Below are 15,518 nucleotides of genomic sequence, written 5' to 3'. Positions count from 1 at the left end.
GTAGGAACCGTAAAGTTTTCTGCTTCCAGCAAGTTATCTGCAGGCATCTCACACTTACTTTAGATTTATGTACTTCATTAAAATCAAGTTGTAGATGATTAATCCACTTACTGTGAACATTAGTAGAATTTAGCAACAGAGCTTGACTGGGGATCCCATCAACTAGACAAACTGGGAGATGGAATCTCTACCAATGTCTGAAATGTGATGCTGACACACAAGAACAAAATAGGGTGCACACTGCCTTCAAACTGTGAGCACAGGGAATCAGCAGCCTACTGAGAGCTTTAACTGCTTAATGAGGAATGTTCTGCATGCTGTGTATTACATAGTGAACATTTTTGTAGCTTTTAACCACTCTTTTGTGGCAAAAATGTACAGAAATTTTTATTAATTCAATTTGTGTTAATTTCAGTTTTGAAAACAGTGGCCCTGGAATGTGTCTACAACTATTCTGTGGCTTAGAAAACTGTTGTCCCTCAGGGGGGTAAAAAAGAAAACCTAAATGAAAAAAGATTATTTTATCTCATCGATTGAAACAAACCAGAAACAACTATTAAAAAAGCCAAACAAACAAATTCTAAGAAATGAAAAAAGGATCATGATTATTTGGATCTTATTTGAAAATTTTTCTTCACCTTTTTTTCTGAAGAGTTTCAAACCATGTGCTTGGGCTGCAATCTTTCATTTAAAAAATGGAGTAACTAAACTCTTTTGCTGTACACCAAGGCTGAACTTGTTTTTCAGCTAGTCAAAACCTGTTTTCAGAACTTACAGTGAAAGGTACTAATGATTCAAGCAGAAAATTGTCTCTAGTTGTAACCTTTCTGAAATAATTATTAACTCCTTTTAGATTTTTGTACTTCATAAAATAAAAAAGAAACAAACAAAAAGTTGGGTATGATATACGGATAATTGTGGACTGAAGGACTATTGCAGGACTGAGGAATAGAACTTGTTGCTCACGTCCACCAGAGAACCTGGGAGTGAAGATCTGTACTTAATAGGTCTGAAAGGTGGTGCTTGCCCACATGAACAAAAATGGATGTATTTTTAGAGGCTCATAACCTTAGAGGAGCTGGAATTAGGATGAAGGAGAGGGAAAGCATAAAGTGAGGATAGCACATGACTTTGTTTCATTTTTGTCATTACAGATGTTTGTGAAATACATGCTAGAGTCTTTTCAACACATTTCCTAGTATATAATGTAATACTAAGGAATAATCTTTGTTAATGTAAAGTAAACCCCTAAGAATTTTTTGTTTGACTGATAAAATGTTCCTTCTTGCATTGATCATTGCATTTTCTTCTTGCATGTTCTCTGACCCTCAGATTACTGCAATAACATTGTAGGTCTTTTGTGTCTGAGGTTTCATCATGCTAGGTGCTACGCAAGCTCTATTCTGATCCAAGGAGTTGACAATAAAACCAAATGCAACAAGAGATAAAAGGAATGGGTGTCTTTGCTCAAAATCAGTGATGCCATGCATATGCATGGCAAAATGTGTGCATCTTGTTGTTTTACATTTCTATGAATGGTTATTGCAGGATTATCAAAAGTCTGTCACCAGATTGCCTTGTCTTTGTTCTAACCTCTGGAAGATGACTGTCTTTAGGATAATGGAGCAAGATACTCAGAGGATTTGGGACATGACTGAATTGTCTTTTTCCTTTAGGGATCGTAAAACACTGAAAGTAGGTGCACAGCTGAAAATTTCAATCAGCTTTGCCAAGTGCTGAGTGCCAAGTGCACTGTGGCCTTTCACAGTGTCAGTCTTAAGCAAAACAATAATAAATAGCTTGTTAGGCACTTCTGCCTGTAGTTAATCTCTTGGTATTTGGCATCTTCTTTAGAAAGGTTCTGAACCAGAATGGACTCTTCTTTCTGAAATACAGAAACCAGTGCTACTTATTTACATACTGTTAGATTCACTGCACTGTTGAATGCACAGTTAATCCTTATAATATCTAGTTGTTGGAAAATTATATAGTTGTTGGTAAATTTTACTTTGGCTAGGCTGAATGTAGTTTTATTTTCAGGCAAAAAAATGTTAAGGGTTGTCTGAAGTCACCAGTGTGTTGCTGTTGAAGAGATTGCCCAATATTTTATCTGTCAAAAGTTACCTCCCAAATTGCAAACTACAGTGCTGACTTAGCTTCAGTGATTCTTAGCCTCCACAGATTTGTTTGCTTTTTCCATCCTTGAATGTGTCGAAGGATTCTGGAGGATGCTCTAGGGGCCACCCAAGGGTCATTCTTAGCTCACCAGTGGCTTAGAATCTGATAAATTCTCTATCCATTTTACGGAGAGATTTTGGAAAGATCTGCTGAGATTAATTCACTTAGGTTATATAAATCTTGTTGTATTTGCTGACTCTAGTTGTCTCACACAAGACTGAGGCTTTTTCTGTGTGTGTTGTTGTCAGGTGCTGTGAGCTATGAACATGAAGCAATTTTGTAGTTAAGGCAAAGCCAGAAAAGCCTGTTCAGTAAAAATCGAATAGGGTAGGATTGTTTGCTTAGCTTGTGGCTAGAAGTTCAGACTGGATGATAAGTGTTCAGTTCAGTCCCTGAGTCAGTCTTTTTTAGAAGATAACAGGTTTAGTGTTTTTATAATTGTAGGGCATGGTGTGATTTTTTTTCATTGATTGAGGAAAGGAAGCCATAAATAAGTTGCAAATCTCTGATATGGGTCGATGTATGGGATTTTTGGTAGATGCATCTTGTGAGTCTGAATGTAATAAATTTGCCAGGCCTGCATTGCAAATTTAAACTTGTTTCCTGGAGTAAAAGCTATTCTCTCTACTGCTTGTAAAAATGACATTTTGTTGTCTAACCAATGTTCTGTGTTAGAAAAATGCAACTATTCAGTATTGTACCAGCCCAAATGAGCTCCTGTGGCACATAACACTAAATCTGAGTGCTAATACTGAATTAAGTGATTGATACACAAAGTACACAAAATCAGTTTTGCCACAATGTTGTATCTTGGACTAAAGTGACAGAACAGAGGCATTCCTGCTTATGGCTGTTGTTCTGTCTGCCTTGTAACTAGATTTTTTCCAACAAGGTTCAAGATTTTGGTGTGGTAGCATATAGGCACTAGATATTTTTAAAATCCTTTTTAGGCATCTTTTTGTGTCTGTGGGCTCCCTTTGCCTTCAAAAATCTTAAGGTCTTCAGAAGGCTTTTTTTTCCAGGATAATATTGACTATAAAATGTCTGTTAAGCTGAAAATTCGAAATAACAAACATATTGATAACATGTTATAAGCCCTGGCTCAGGGAAGGATTTAAATACATCATCTACTCAGGTACCACACCATTACAGTTAGAGTGCTAGATAATATGGTGGTAATGTAATGTCACTGCAAAGAAATTAACCATTGTAGCAAAGGAACAACTGACTTCAAACTACCTTTTCATTTGTGTGTTTTACTGGTTATAAGAAAATCTATCTCTGCCTCTAGCTGTTTGCCTCATTGTTAATTTTTGAGATCCTGTCCTGGATGTTCTCTTTTCTTCAGTGTTTGACTGTGATTACTGACTTGAAGATCAAGCAGTGTATGTTTTTTAAGTCTTAAAAAATACTCTGTAATAGCTGTCTCCAGGTTATTTACCTGTATTTTATTAGTTCACGTGGCTCTATGGAACTGAATTTGTATTTCCCTTTTTGTTCAAATTGTCTTGGGTTTGTAACTTTGTTAGCAGAATTGTATATCCTAACACCCTGTCGTACCTCTACCACCACAGTGTGTGAGGTTCTGCTAGGTTTGCTTTTAGCGCTTCCTAAGAGGATGAGTGATGGAGCATTGCAAACATAACAGGCTGTGCAACCAGCTCTATCTGTAACATAGAAGGCATTTTCTATCAGTAAATATTCTGTATTTGTGTATCATTGAAAATCCAAAGGAAACACAGAGTTTGAATCTGCTTCTTGGTCCCTCTGAGGTGCCCTTCAGAACGGGTGTGAATTTTTAACCATAATTTCAAGACCATTAGGGTTGGCACCATTTTCCACTGTGTGAGAGGTGGATATCCTTGCTGTGGTTGGTGTGTATGGAGGCTGTTTATAAAGTACCCTGACAACTGAATGGAATTTAGACAATTTAGCACAGATTAAAGGATTTGTTGCCACTTTCTTAATGAGTTGCATCTTGTCTTGGTGTCCATCACCAAGACTTTTCCTGCTTCCAGACTCCTGGCCTTTGTGTGAGAGCTGTCTGCTGCTCTCCTCTGTCCTAGATGTAAATTTTTATGCATATGAGTTTGTCAGTCATTTGAGGATGAATAAGTAAAAGTTTTATAATAAACACTGGTATTGTTAGTATTAATGTGAAGAGCTGTGTGGTTCTGATGTCTCTTTTATCTCTTTTTGTTTCAGTTCATTGCTTTTGCCTCTTTATTCTTCATCCTAGTTTCAATCACAACCTTCTGCCTGGAAACACATGAGGCTTTCAATACTATTATAAATAAAACTGAGCAGGTCGTCAATGGGACAGAAACTGTGCTACAGTATGAGATTGAGACAGATCCTGCCCTGACGTATGTGGAAGGAGTCTGCGTGGTATGGTTTACATTTGAATTTTTAGTACGTGTTGTTTTTTCCCCCAACAAACTTGAATTCATCAAAAACCTCTTGAATATCATTGACTTTGTGGCAATCCTGCCCTTTTATCTAGAAGTGGGCCTGAGCGGGCTCTCCTCCAAAGCTGCTAAGGACGTGCTTGGTTTCCTCAGGGTGGTAAGGTTTGTCAGGATCCTGCGGATCTTCAAGCTCACTCGGCACTTCGTGGGCCTCAGGGTGCTGGGCCATACGCTGCGAGCCAGCACCAATGAATTTCTGCTGCTGATAATATTCCTGGCACTCGGTGTTTTGATATTTGCCACTATGATCTACTACGCAGAGCGGGTAGGAGCCCAGCCTAATGACCCATCAGCAAGTGAACACACACAGTTCAAAAATATCCCTATTGGCTTCTGGTGGGCCGTCGTCACCATGACCACCTTGGGATATGGGGATATGTATCCACGGACTTGGTCAGGCATGCTGGTGGGAGCCCTGTGTGCGTTGGCAGGGGTGCTCACCATAGCCATGCCTGTGCCTGTGATAGTTAACAATTTTGGGATGTACTACTCCCTGGCCATGGCAAAGCAGAAGCTGCCGAGGAAGCGGAAGAAGCACATCCCTCCTGCTCCTCAAGCCAGCTCACCCACCTTCTGCAAGACAGACTTGAACATGGCCTGCAATAGCACACAGGGTGACATCTGCCTGGGCAAGGACAACCAGCTGATGGAGCACAACAGATCATCAGGTAGGACCCCAGTGGAAATGCATGTCCTCTGAAAACACTTTATAGACCAGTATGTTTGGTAGGAGTCAGAAAGCAGCCAGCCTTTCTGCCCGGAGAAGACATAGCTCCCACCCTTCTCCCCTCCAACGTTTGCGTGTGTCAGTCTCATAGAGGACAAAGTAGGTATAGTGATGTTCCCAAACCTCTATGTAGCTGGTCTATACAGTTTTGCTTGCTCTGTTGAGAATGCTTTCCTGCTGATGATATCAACCTTTTCTTTTGCCTGTTGTTTGTTGCGTCATATGGATGTTTCTTGTTTTTCTGCATGACTGTGACTATTTGAGCAGCCACCGTGTCCCACCCTGTTGGACTCCATGGTGTTTTGCCTCAGTGTCTGTCTCTTGTGTCAGCTTTGCCTGTGCCACATCGTGGCCTGTTAAGCAAGATCCTACAAAGAAGCAGTCATTTAAAAGGAGCAGGTGCTTTACATCCAAAGCCCAGCACTCAAAGGAAATAGGAAGAAATTCTCTTTCTAGTTTTCTTTCCATTTGGCATTCTGCTTCCCTGGCTAAAAGAACCTCCTTCATCTGTTAACATTGCATGATATTTACTATTAATTAAATGATAATAGCATAGATGATGTAAAGTTTGTAAAAAAAAAAAGAAAATGACAGCCCTTAGCAACATCATCGCTATTGCTGTTGATTTTTGTGATTTCTATTACCTTATTTGTTAGAGTTCCAAATGATAAATAAGAAGTATTTTGTGCTTATCTCAGTGAAAATGCGTATCAAATGACAGCCTCAGCCCCTCCAAACCACTGCTCCGTATTCCATATCTGTGCAATTAAATTTTACCTCTCAGTATAATTAAAACAAATTTTTTAGCAGCAAGAATATTTTTTTTGTTTCTGAAGTGTATTTATTCTTAAGCCAAGCACAGTCTGTTTATAAAGCTAACATACCAGTCATTGGACTCCTGTTGGAACACTGCTAAAGAATAATAAGAGCAAAACCACCCATGACTGGTGTCGTCCAGTAATTGAAATTTATTTTTTTAAAAGAAGAGTCTATAAAATTGGTCTCTGAAAAATATCCTTCTTTGGTCTGTTGCTCTGTTACTGAATAGCATTTATGTTCAAAGAAGCTCAGTTTCACTCTCTGACTTACTGTTCATAAAGTTAACACAGCTTTTTGAACACAAAATATATTTAAGAGGACAGAAACCCTTGAAAGGACACACACTGAGAGTGAAATATAGTTAGTTTTACAGTACTTTGACTGATACCCACTTTGAGATAAAATCTTTAAAGTGTTAATGATAACAGCTTTTTCATGCCATCAGGTCCTACTAAAGGTATTCTGAATGGAGAAGGCTCATTGTGATCGCAACAAAGAGACACTTCTTTGTGTCTGCAGCTTTATTTACAAAGGATCCTTGATTTACAATAGTCCTTGAAATTAGAGAGAAAGCAAATATGCAAAAAGGAGACATTTTAAAGTCTTAACTTTCTCTTCAGTAGTGCCACCACTCACATCATGCACTGTAGCTTTATTTCTGGTAGAGAATGCTATTAGAGTCACTAGGAATTCTGTGCAAAACTTCAAGGCTGAATTTCACCCTTTGCATTCCTAGTTCAGAAAAGAAAGTGCTCAGATTTAAATGCAAAGGTAAAGCTCAAGTTATGTTTTTACTGAATTTGAAATAGTAGATAATTTTAAAAGAAAGTTCTTTGGGAGTGACAAATCAGGAAAGGTACAAAGTTTGCTGTTTGACAAAATAAAGTAGAAACCGAAGACAGCATTTAGTGTTGGGTACTTATAATGACAAGCAGTGCAAATGTTTTATATAAAGAAATGAAAGCTAAGTGTGTTATTAAACAGCCCATAGTGCCAAATGTTGAAAATTTAGCTCTCCTGGGTGAGGAGTTATCTTTAAAACATGCCAAACATCATATTCTAAGCAAAAATTACTAACATGACCTCTTGTTTAGCAAAAAGGATAGCCAAAATAGTAAATACATGTTTGAAATATCCAAGAGTGACTGTACTTTGAAGTTACAGTCCATAGTGGGCAACTAACTGAGCCTTGATTTGACTATTTCTTATATCATGTTAGTTTAATATAACCTTATATGAGTTTTTGAAGAAGAACAGGAAAGTTGAAAGATCATTGTTCTTGAATAAAACAAAAATCTTTTGCCATTTTGTACTGATTAATGATTAATTGCAGAATTGTTTTCTTCTAATGATTTACTTTATAACTATTTTTTGAGTGATGGGAATATCTGGCATTCAGCATAAGCTCTTTGTGATGTCTCATTTCCTCATTCATTATTGTCTGTAAATGGGCATGGTGCTTTAACCAGTGTTATCAGGTGAAGACAGTGCAGGAAGTGAGCAGCCACTCTCACCTGGTGAAAGGCTCCCTCCCATCAGACGTTCTAGTACAAGAGACAAAAACAGAAGAGGGGGAACATGTTTCCTACTGACAACAGGTGATTACACGTGTGCTACTGATGGAGGGATCAGGAAAGGTATGAACTTCTTTCATTAGATCATAAAAGGTTACTCAGCAATGTACTTGTGAAAAACAATCTTAGAGTTAAATGATGTGCACAATGCTCTTAGAGGAAAGACTGTACTCACAATGTATCTTTTTTCTTTACTCCTAGTCATTCTTTTCCTACTTTCCTTTTAGAAACACTTATCCCCTTTAGTCTTCAAAAAATGTGCTTGATGTTGGACCCTCATTTCACTTGTGTCTTTATTTGTCTGTTATCTCTAATGGAAAAGCCTGCAATTTAGACCTTGCTCATTCAACCACTCATCACTCAATATCATTTGTCATTCTAAAAGACAAATTAGTCATGTAATAACTTTGGTCTGCTCTTAATAACTTAGTAAAATTTGCAGCTGCATACACTTTAAAATGTCAGAAGTAAGCAACATTTTTGTTCTGAAGACAAAAAAGCATATTATGAGATGCTATTTAGATTTCTTTCGAATAAAAGTTTGAGCTTACAATGCCAAAAAATGTTTCTTCTTTGCAATACACCACTGATACTAAAAGGTGACTTCCTATCCCAACCAGAATTCAACTACAGTAAACAATGCTTGACCTTGCAAGGTGCTAAAAATACCTATCTACTTATTCAGCCTCTTTAAGTCTGATTGCTCCCTCTTCAGTAGGATGGGTCCCGGGCAGAGTTTGCAAAACTCCTGTTTCTTATTTGTACCTCTCCCATGACTATGTTGCTAGCCCATCAGGCCACAGCTGGCTGCAAAACTAACATCAGGACATAGCCCTAAAATCAGCAATGCCAGTAGTAGTCTTGCCATTTCCTTAGATAAGAATTCCTTTCATTTCTTGGCAAATTACATTCTTCTGAAATTGTATAATTCTAACAGATTCCATGTTCCTGAGTGCTGATGTGTAGTTATTCACCTCAGAGTTCACGTGAAGTAGCCATGGGGCAGTGGACAAGCATTTTTGGCTCAGATTTTTCTGGCTTTTTTTTTTTTTAAAAAACTTATTTGGTGTATAGAGAACATAGGTGTCCCAGCTAGCCATATACCCTGAAGGAATTCTCTTGGGTTGTTCTGCAAATGCTATTTTTGCACTTCAAAAGCATGAGCTCACTAGGTTAAACCTGTGAAGGCAGATATGCAACCAGAGTTGCATGTGGATGGTATTCATGAAGAGTATGACTGTCTCTATGCTCCTGCATTTTACAGACTTCTATATATAATGTTTAGATTAAATGGAACTTGATTGCAAACATGTTTTTGCACAGATTTACTACGCTTTCCACTGAGCATATATTTCACACTGTCTTCTCAACAACTAGGATTGTTTAAAGTATCCCTAATGGTAAGAGTCCAGTCTTTAAGGAGGTCAAGAACACCTGCATAAGTCACATTGTCATGGCGTCTTGCAAGATCAGGTTCTGGACTTCACTCAGCAAGTTATAGCAGTAACCATAACTAGAAGAGATCAGAAATAATAAAAAAAGTTACCCATCAGCTCCTAGAGACGTATTTATATAACAATAAAACATATTTTTTACCGGAACATTTAATTTGTAAATCCAGATCTAAAAGAAAATTATGTCATAGTTTTTACTAGAAAACTGGGGCTTGAGTTCAGAATGGACAGTTTTTTGATGAGAAATGTACTCTTTGTCTGGCTCTGATGATAATCTTAGTCAAGGTTCAAATGTTTTAGCCACTGGCTTTGAAGTATATTTTATACAGAATAGGGAAGTTTGTGTGTAATCAAAAAACACCTTCAAGTAATGGGTTTGAATACTTGAATTTAATTCACACATCAAGTCTACTACTTCTTTCCCCCCCCTTCTTTCTTTTTTCTCTCTTTCTTTCCTTCTTTCTTTCTTTCTGTACATCCTTCTTGTGTGGTTTGTTCCTTGATTGGTTCTTGATTGTGTTCAATGATAATTTATTCTGAGCTTTTTTCATTGACATCTTATCTCCATCTCTAAAATTATGCTGATTCAGAGCTGATCCACTAAAATACCTGAAACGTAGTGATTTTGGATCATGTTTCTGTCTCTGTTCATCTTGTGTATCTGGTTTTCATTTTTAGGAGTACCTATTTTCTTTATAATCTTTATCATATTCCTCTATCAGTTCTTTCCCTTTATCATTAGAAAAGTAGCAGGAAAATAATCTTAAAAATTACTTTCCTAGTTTCTATGTAAAAAATCTACCTGATTTTTTTTTTACTTTTTAATAAGCTTTATGTTTACAGGGACTTTAAATATATATACTAGCATTGTGCTTCCCCTTGATTCCCCTTTCAACTGTGATTCTTTCTAATTTGTGTAAATACTGATAGAAACTCAGAAACTGGAGGCTATTTCTGAAATGTATCAGAAGTCTGTGTAGCATCACAGTCTAGTCTGCCCTTGCAATCTGGAGAGAACATTGCACAGTGTTTTAGCAGACATGAGGTTATACATTTGTTTAATTATAGTTTTACAGCATACAGTTCTCAGTAGGTAAGAAATATATTAATTGTTGTTAGGGGAGAACCTAAGATATGATTTTTCCAGAAGATGCTATCTGGTAACTCTGTTATCTGAAGATCTGGACTTTGAACCAGTAACTATTTCAATCAGGAAAAAAAAAGTCTAATAACATTGCATGTGATGTTTAGCTTTATTGTCATTGGTATTTTATAGTTTCTGTGAGAAAAATCTCAGTATTTCACTGTAAGATGTACCAGAACATTGTAACCTGACAAATGCTTAGATGCATACTTGTCTTCAAGGAAATAAGTAGTGCCACTGAAATCAGTGAGACTTCTAACACTTGCAGTGAAGCATGTATCCATGTACTTGAGGCGCAAGGTCCTTTCTGGCTTAATCTTTGTTGTATTTCCTTGCAATATCTCTTTCCAGACTGAGATTCTTTTCTTAGTAAGTGGGGTTTTTCAGGTGGTGTTGAAAATACTGAAGTATGAAGATAGTGATGCAGTGAATAGCAATGCTTTTTCATTGTTTTACAGCATAGCTTCTACAAAGTAAAAACAATATGTAGCAAAAAGTAAGTAGCTAGAGCTCGCAGTGCATGCGAAAAGAAATGTCTGCAAATGCAATGTTCCCTTCAAATTGTGAAGCATTATGAGGCCACCTCATTTAATGATTAATTATTTACTACTTGCTTATGTGGATTAATACCATTTATTTCATTTGAGTCAGCTGGAAAAGAAACACAAATACAATGTTTTAAATTTGCCATTTGGGAAGCATTTGCAAATATGTCAAACTCTGCTATCTTATTGGTCTTTAAAATTAGACACAAAGTCTAAGGGTTGATATTTCTGAAGATGGAGCTTCTTTCTCAATTATCATTCAGTCCTCTGCAAAAGTGATTTACACATACTGTATACAATTTACCTGGTTTCTGGTTTCTTAATTTTAAAGAAAAATTGTCCTTTATTAGGAATTGAGTTTAGCAGAGATTATATAATTCTAACAGTTTCTATAGTCTGTCTTAATGGGTTTTTTATTATGCTTAGCCAGATAGCTCATTGAGTAACCTTGTTGGGATCCCTTAACTTGCACTCTCTGCTCAAGCCCACAAAGCGATAATGAGTGCAAGAAGGAATGTGGAAAAGCAGGTCAGACCTTTTTTGTGGTGGTCTGTTTAACTTTTGGGGGAAAAAATAGCAGCATTAGTTTGTAAATAATTTTATTTATTAGTATCTTTTGGCAGTAATGTGTGTCAGCATTGAGTTCTTTTGCAGGCAGATTCCCTGTGAATCCCCAATAGCTCCTTGGATTACATTACACTGTATTGTTTGTCTGGTTTTTTGGCTGACTTCAACTGATGTCTCTGCATTTTCTCATACAAGGCTATGAAAAATCTCGAAGCTTAAACAACATAGCTGGCTTGACAGGCAATTCTCTGCGACTGTCTCCAGTAACATCACCCTACAGCTCACCTTGTCCTCTAAGGCGCTCTCGGTCTCCCATCCCTTCCATCTTGTAAACCAGATGGCATCAATCGGCTATATAGTGTTAAATCAAATACTGTTTACCACATACCGAAAATAAGTATAGCATTAACCACAGGCTCCACAAATACTGTCTAACCCGTGCATGATACAACTGTTAATAGTAAGAAAAGCCACCTGGGTAGCTGAAGATTTTTGTCCTGGCTTTTAAAGATTACTTAAGTAGCACTTCTCCTTTTATCTGCTATATTGTCCTACTTTCCTGTGGCAATAAAAGGACAGTTAGCGGATGCTGTTGTCAAGTATATTCAATAAATAAGCATATTTTCAGGGAGATTTATTTAAAATAATGTACTTCCAACTAATTATCAGCCACTCCATTAAACCTCCATTTCTTGTGACTCTAATCCATTCTGAAGATGTCTGCTTTGAAGGGTCTGCTCATTTGCATGGACCATCCTGTCTCCATCACCTGACAAGCAGTGTTGCTGATTGTGGAGACCACAGAGGGCTCTGGATGTGTGTTCTCACATTGTTACCATTCTGCTGAAATGAAAGCACTGATAAACTGGTCTGCATGTGGGATTGTTTTTCTTTGTTTAACCTTTTTCTTTATTTTTTAACTATCTACTTGTTTATAAATGGCTTTATTTTGTGATTAACTTATTTCGGTACTGGATTGCTGTATCAGAGTTCTGAATGTCTCCGGTTGTTTGCACACAGATAACTGCAAAGAGGTTGTCATTACTGGTTACACGCAAGCAGAAGCCAGATCTCTTTCTTAATGGCTTGGGGAAGGCACAAAACATGCAAGAAAGGTAAACGCCATCCAGACTTGCAATTTTAAGCTAGCAAGTGCTGCTTGGTACTGTAGTAATTTCTCTACTCCAGGGTTCTTCAACATTTTCAGAGGCTGAGTACCAAGTAAAATTGAAACAGTTGTGGGGGCTTTTTTGTACCATTGTAAGAGGGTAGTGGTTCTCAAGACAGGTTTTTGACCAGCCTTGTACCTCTGGCTCATGACCTTCAAAAATTTCTTCAATGTTTTTTGAGCTTTGTCCTATTTGTTGTTTGTCTGTCTGTTTTGCAACCTGTCTCCTGTATTCTCCATCTGTCTTCATAAAGCATAAAGATACTGTTAAAATGGCCCCCTCTTTTAAGTTTAACTAAGAGCATTTTTTCTCCTTTTCTCTTTTTTTTCATATGGACTATACATATGTGTATAGATAGAAATATATCTATTTTTCAAGTGCAAGTTAGTATCGTCTAGTCTAACTCATGTGTGCACTCTGAAGATTTTTCAAGTGGGATTTAGTAGCGGCTTTACAGCACTGACCGGTTGCCTATGGCATCAGTCTTCCTCCTAGCAGCCAGCATTCATTACAATTTTGAAACTGTATCTCCTCTAGTGTCTTTTTCATTCAATATTAACCTCTGTTTATGCAACAGGATAAATGCAATGGTATGTTTGAGGTTCTGGGCTGGTGAGGAAAAATTACCCTAAACCATAGAATTTTAGAACTACATGGGGAAGACCATAATGACTGAAGTCTTAAGAGATCATTGAAATTGTTGAGTAATACCTTATTGTCATGTTTTATTTTTTGTTAGGAAAAGAAATATTGTTGACCATGTAACATGTTCTTCTGTATATAGCCTAGCCCAATAGCATGACCTGCATGTCAGAATTCTTGTACAATAATGTATTTATCAAAGTATACATTTCTGATATTTAGAGATGTACATTGATTTACTTTTGGTAAAATATTGTCAATAGAGAGATAATTGCAAACAGCTTTTAGCAAATTAATTAATACAATATTTGGTGCTGCTGTTATATTAACTACAGTGTTGTACAGAATTTATCATGGATTTTTGACTGCTGAAAAAGGGACAATGGAATTTAGCCATACCAAGGACTGTACTGGAAAGAGACTGCTGCTGCTGAATGGGCCCTGATAAACAACTCACACCTTGAGGAGGTCACTGAGACTTTACGTGCGAAGTAGAGCTTGTTAAAGAAGATTAAAGACTGCTCATAATTACTGCTGCCAGAGGAAGGGGTGACTAGTCACTGTTGATGAGTCAGCTGTAAATATAAAATGTGTGTGCATGGAATATCAGTTTTTATCTATATCAAGGAAAGCTGAATTCATGTCATCATTGCTAAGGCTCCATGCAAAGACCCACACCCCTGTGTTTATTCTTCCTGGTTCCTGCAGTAAGTTGTGCTGTGGATCATACAAAGACACACACTTAATAATGATAGTGATGTAGTCTACATCTGTCTTGACTTCTGTCATAATAATGGCATATTTTGCAAAGGTCACAAATTTGAACAGAGTAGCTTTGCTTAAGTCCTTGCTTTCTCAGTTTGCCATGACCTAAATTGTTATGAATTCTAGTGTACATGCCAAGTCTTAAGTTTACTTTTCACTTTGATAACAAAAATGTGACTGCAGATAAACATCACTGACTTTGTTCACAGCACACAGTCTTCTTTCATTGTTACCTCAAACTATAAGTATTATCAGAAATAAAATTCTGGCAGCAAGACTATTTTGGGGTTTTTTTAATTCAAAGTGTTGCAAACCCAGCATCAATAAGTATAAAAGTTGTATTAAAATTATATCCTACAAATGTATATTTTACATAAAATATATATTCTTTGATAAGTTACTTTCTGTGATTCTTGTGGTAAATGGATCTAGTCTATTCTATGTTTATGAGACATTGCAGTGCTATGATGTGATAATTATGTTCTCTCCATCCTATTCAGTGGGAAGTTCTCCAGAATCTGTTTTGTCACCCTGGTGTCCCAATTGTAGGGACCTGTCCCAGTTGTGAAACTCTGTATCGTGGAACTTCTGTGAACATGTCAAGGTGCATGCACAATCCTGGTGGAAACCAGTGGAAATGTAATACCTGAATTGGAGAATAAAAGGCAAAAGACCTGGGGAGGAACTTGGAACATATCTTCTGAAGTGGCTCATGCGCTTTCTTTAGCTTTATTGGTCCCCTGCCTGCTACTGGCCATCCCAGTTCTCAAACCAGCTTCCTGGGGTGCATGAGGATTGGATTCAAAAACTAGCATGAGCTGGCTTCTGAAACAATTTAAAATCTATCATGTTAATGATGCTACACCTCGTGCGGAAGTTGCAATTGGGTTAGATGTTTTAAGTCTAATGGGAGTTTTATTGCATCCTGGTGTGAAATCAACCTAAAAAAAGGGGTGAAAAATGGTTGCTTAAAAATTCTAATCTAATACTGTATTTGGGACAACCTGTGAAATCCCCAAATACACAAGCAGTGTCTGAGAGGGGTGAGGTAGCTAGTGCGACTGTACATAGGATCAAAGAGGCTGTAATGCAGTATTTTGGCAAATGTGCTGAAATGTAAGAAAGATTCCAGAAAACAGGATCAAGAGGTGTTCAAGTATTGGAAAATGAGTTATAGTGATATATCAGGAAAGCTCACTGTGCCCAAAGGGTTAAAAGTTCTGTGTCCTTTTGAGCAGTACCTACAGGAAGAAGAGATGTAGTGATTAGCCAGGACAAGGCTCACAGCCCGCTCCAGTCACACAGGTGTGATGTTTCCCCAAGACATCCAGAGAGAGGTGTCTGGTTTTCCTCAGTGCTACACACGGATGGTGATGAGCCCTAGATGAGATGCATACGAGGTGGTGCATTGTGTTTGCCAAGACTGTAGAAAACACTGATGGCCAGATGGTGTCTGACATCTACTG

At 37.5% G+C, this 15,518-nt stretch overlaps 1 protein-coding gene across 10 annotated transcripts in view; it reads left to right on the top strand.

The window, feature by feature from the left end:
• Positions 1 to 14,748, top strand: part of KCNC2 (potassium voltage-gated channel subfamily C member 2) — a 104,381-nt gene extending 89,633 nt beyond the window's left edge. For 2 of the 10 annotated variants that reach the window (XM_017804519.1, XM_017804518.1), the window contains exons 3-5: positions 4,384 to 5,314; positions 7,662 to 7,829; positions 11,672 to 14,748. In XM_017804519.1, coding sequence (XP_017660008.1) covers positions 4,384 to 5,314; positions 7,662 to 7,829; positions 11,672 to 11,808 — 1,236 coding nt within the window. In that variant the 3' untranslated portion in view covers positions 11,809 to 14,748. Of the gene's footprint in view, positions 1 to 4,383; positions 5,315 to 5,640; positions 5,773 to 7,661; positions 7,830 to 11,671 lie in introns of all 10 variants that reach the window. The other 8 variants (XR_001873074.1, XM_017804523.1, XM_017804527.1 and 5 more) reach the window with 8 other exon arrangements.
• The last annotated feature ends 770 nt before the right edge of the window (positions 14,749 to 15,518 follow it).

Source organism: Lepidothrix coronata, unplaced genomic scaffold (assembly GCF_001604755.1).
Source record: "Lepidothrix coronata isolate B3197 unplaced genomic scaffold, Lepidothrix_coronata-1.0 Scaffold9, whole genome shotgun sequence".
NCBI classification, from domain to species: domain Eukaryota; kingdom Metazoa; phylum Chordata; class Aves; order Passeriformes; family Pipridae; genus Lepidothrix; species Lepidothrix coronata.
Note: the sequence above shows the minus strand (reverse complement) of the source record. Positions and strands in the feature narration are given on the sequence as shown.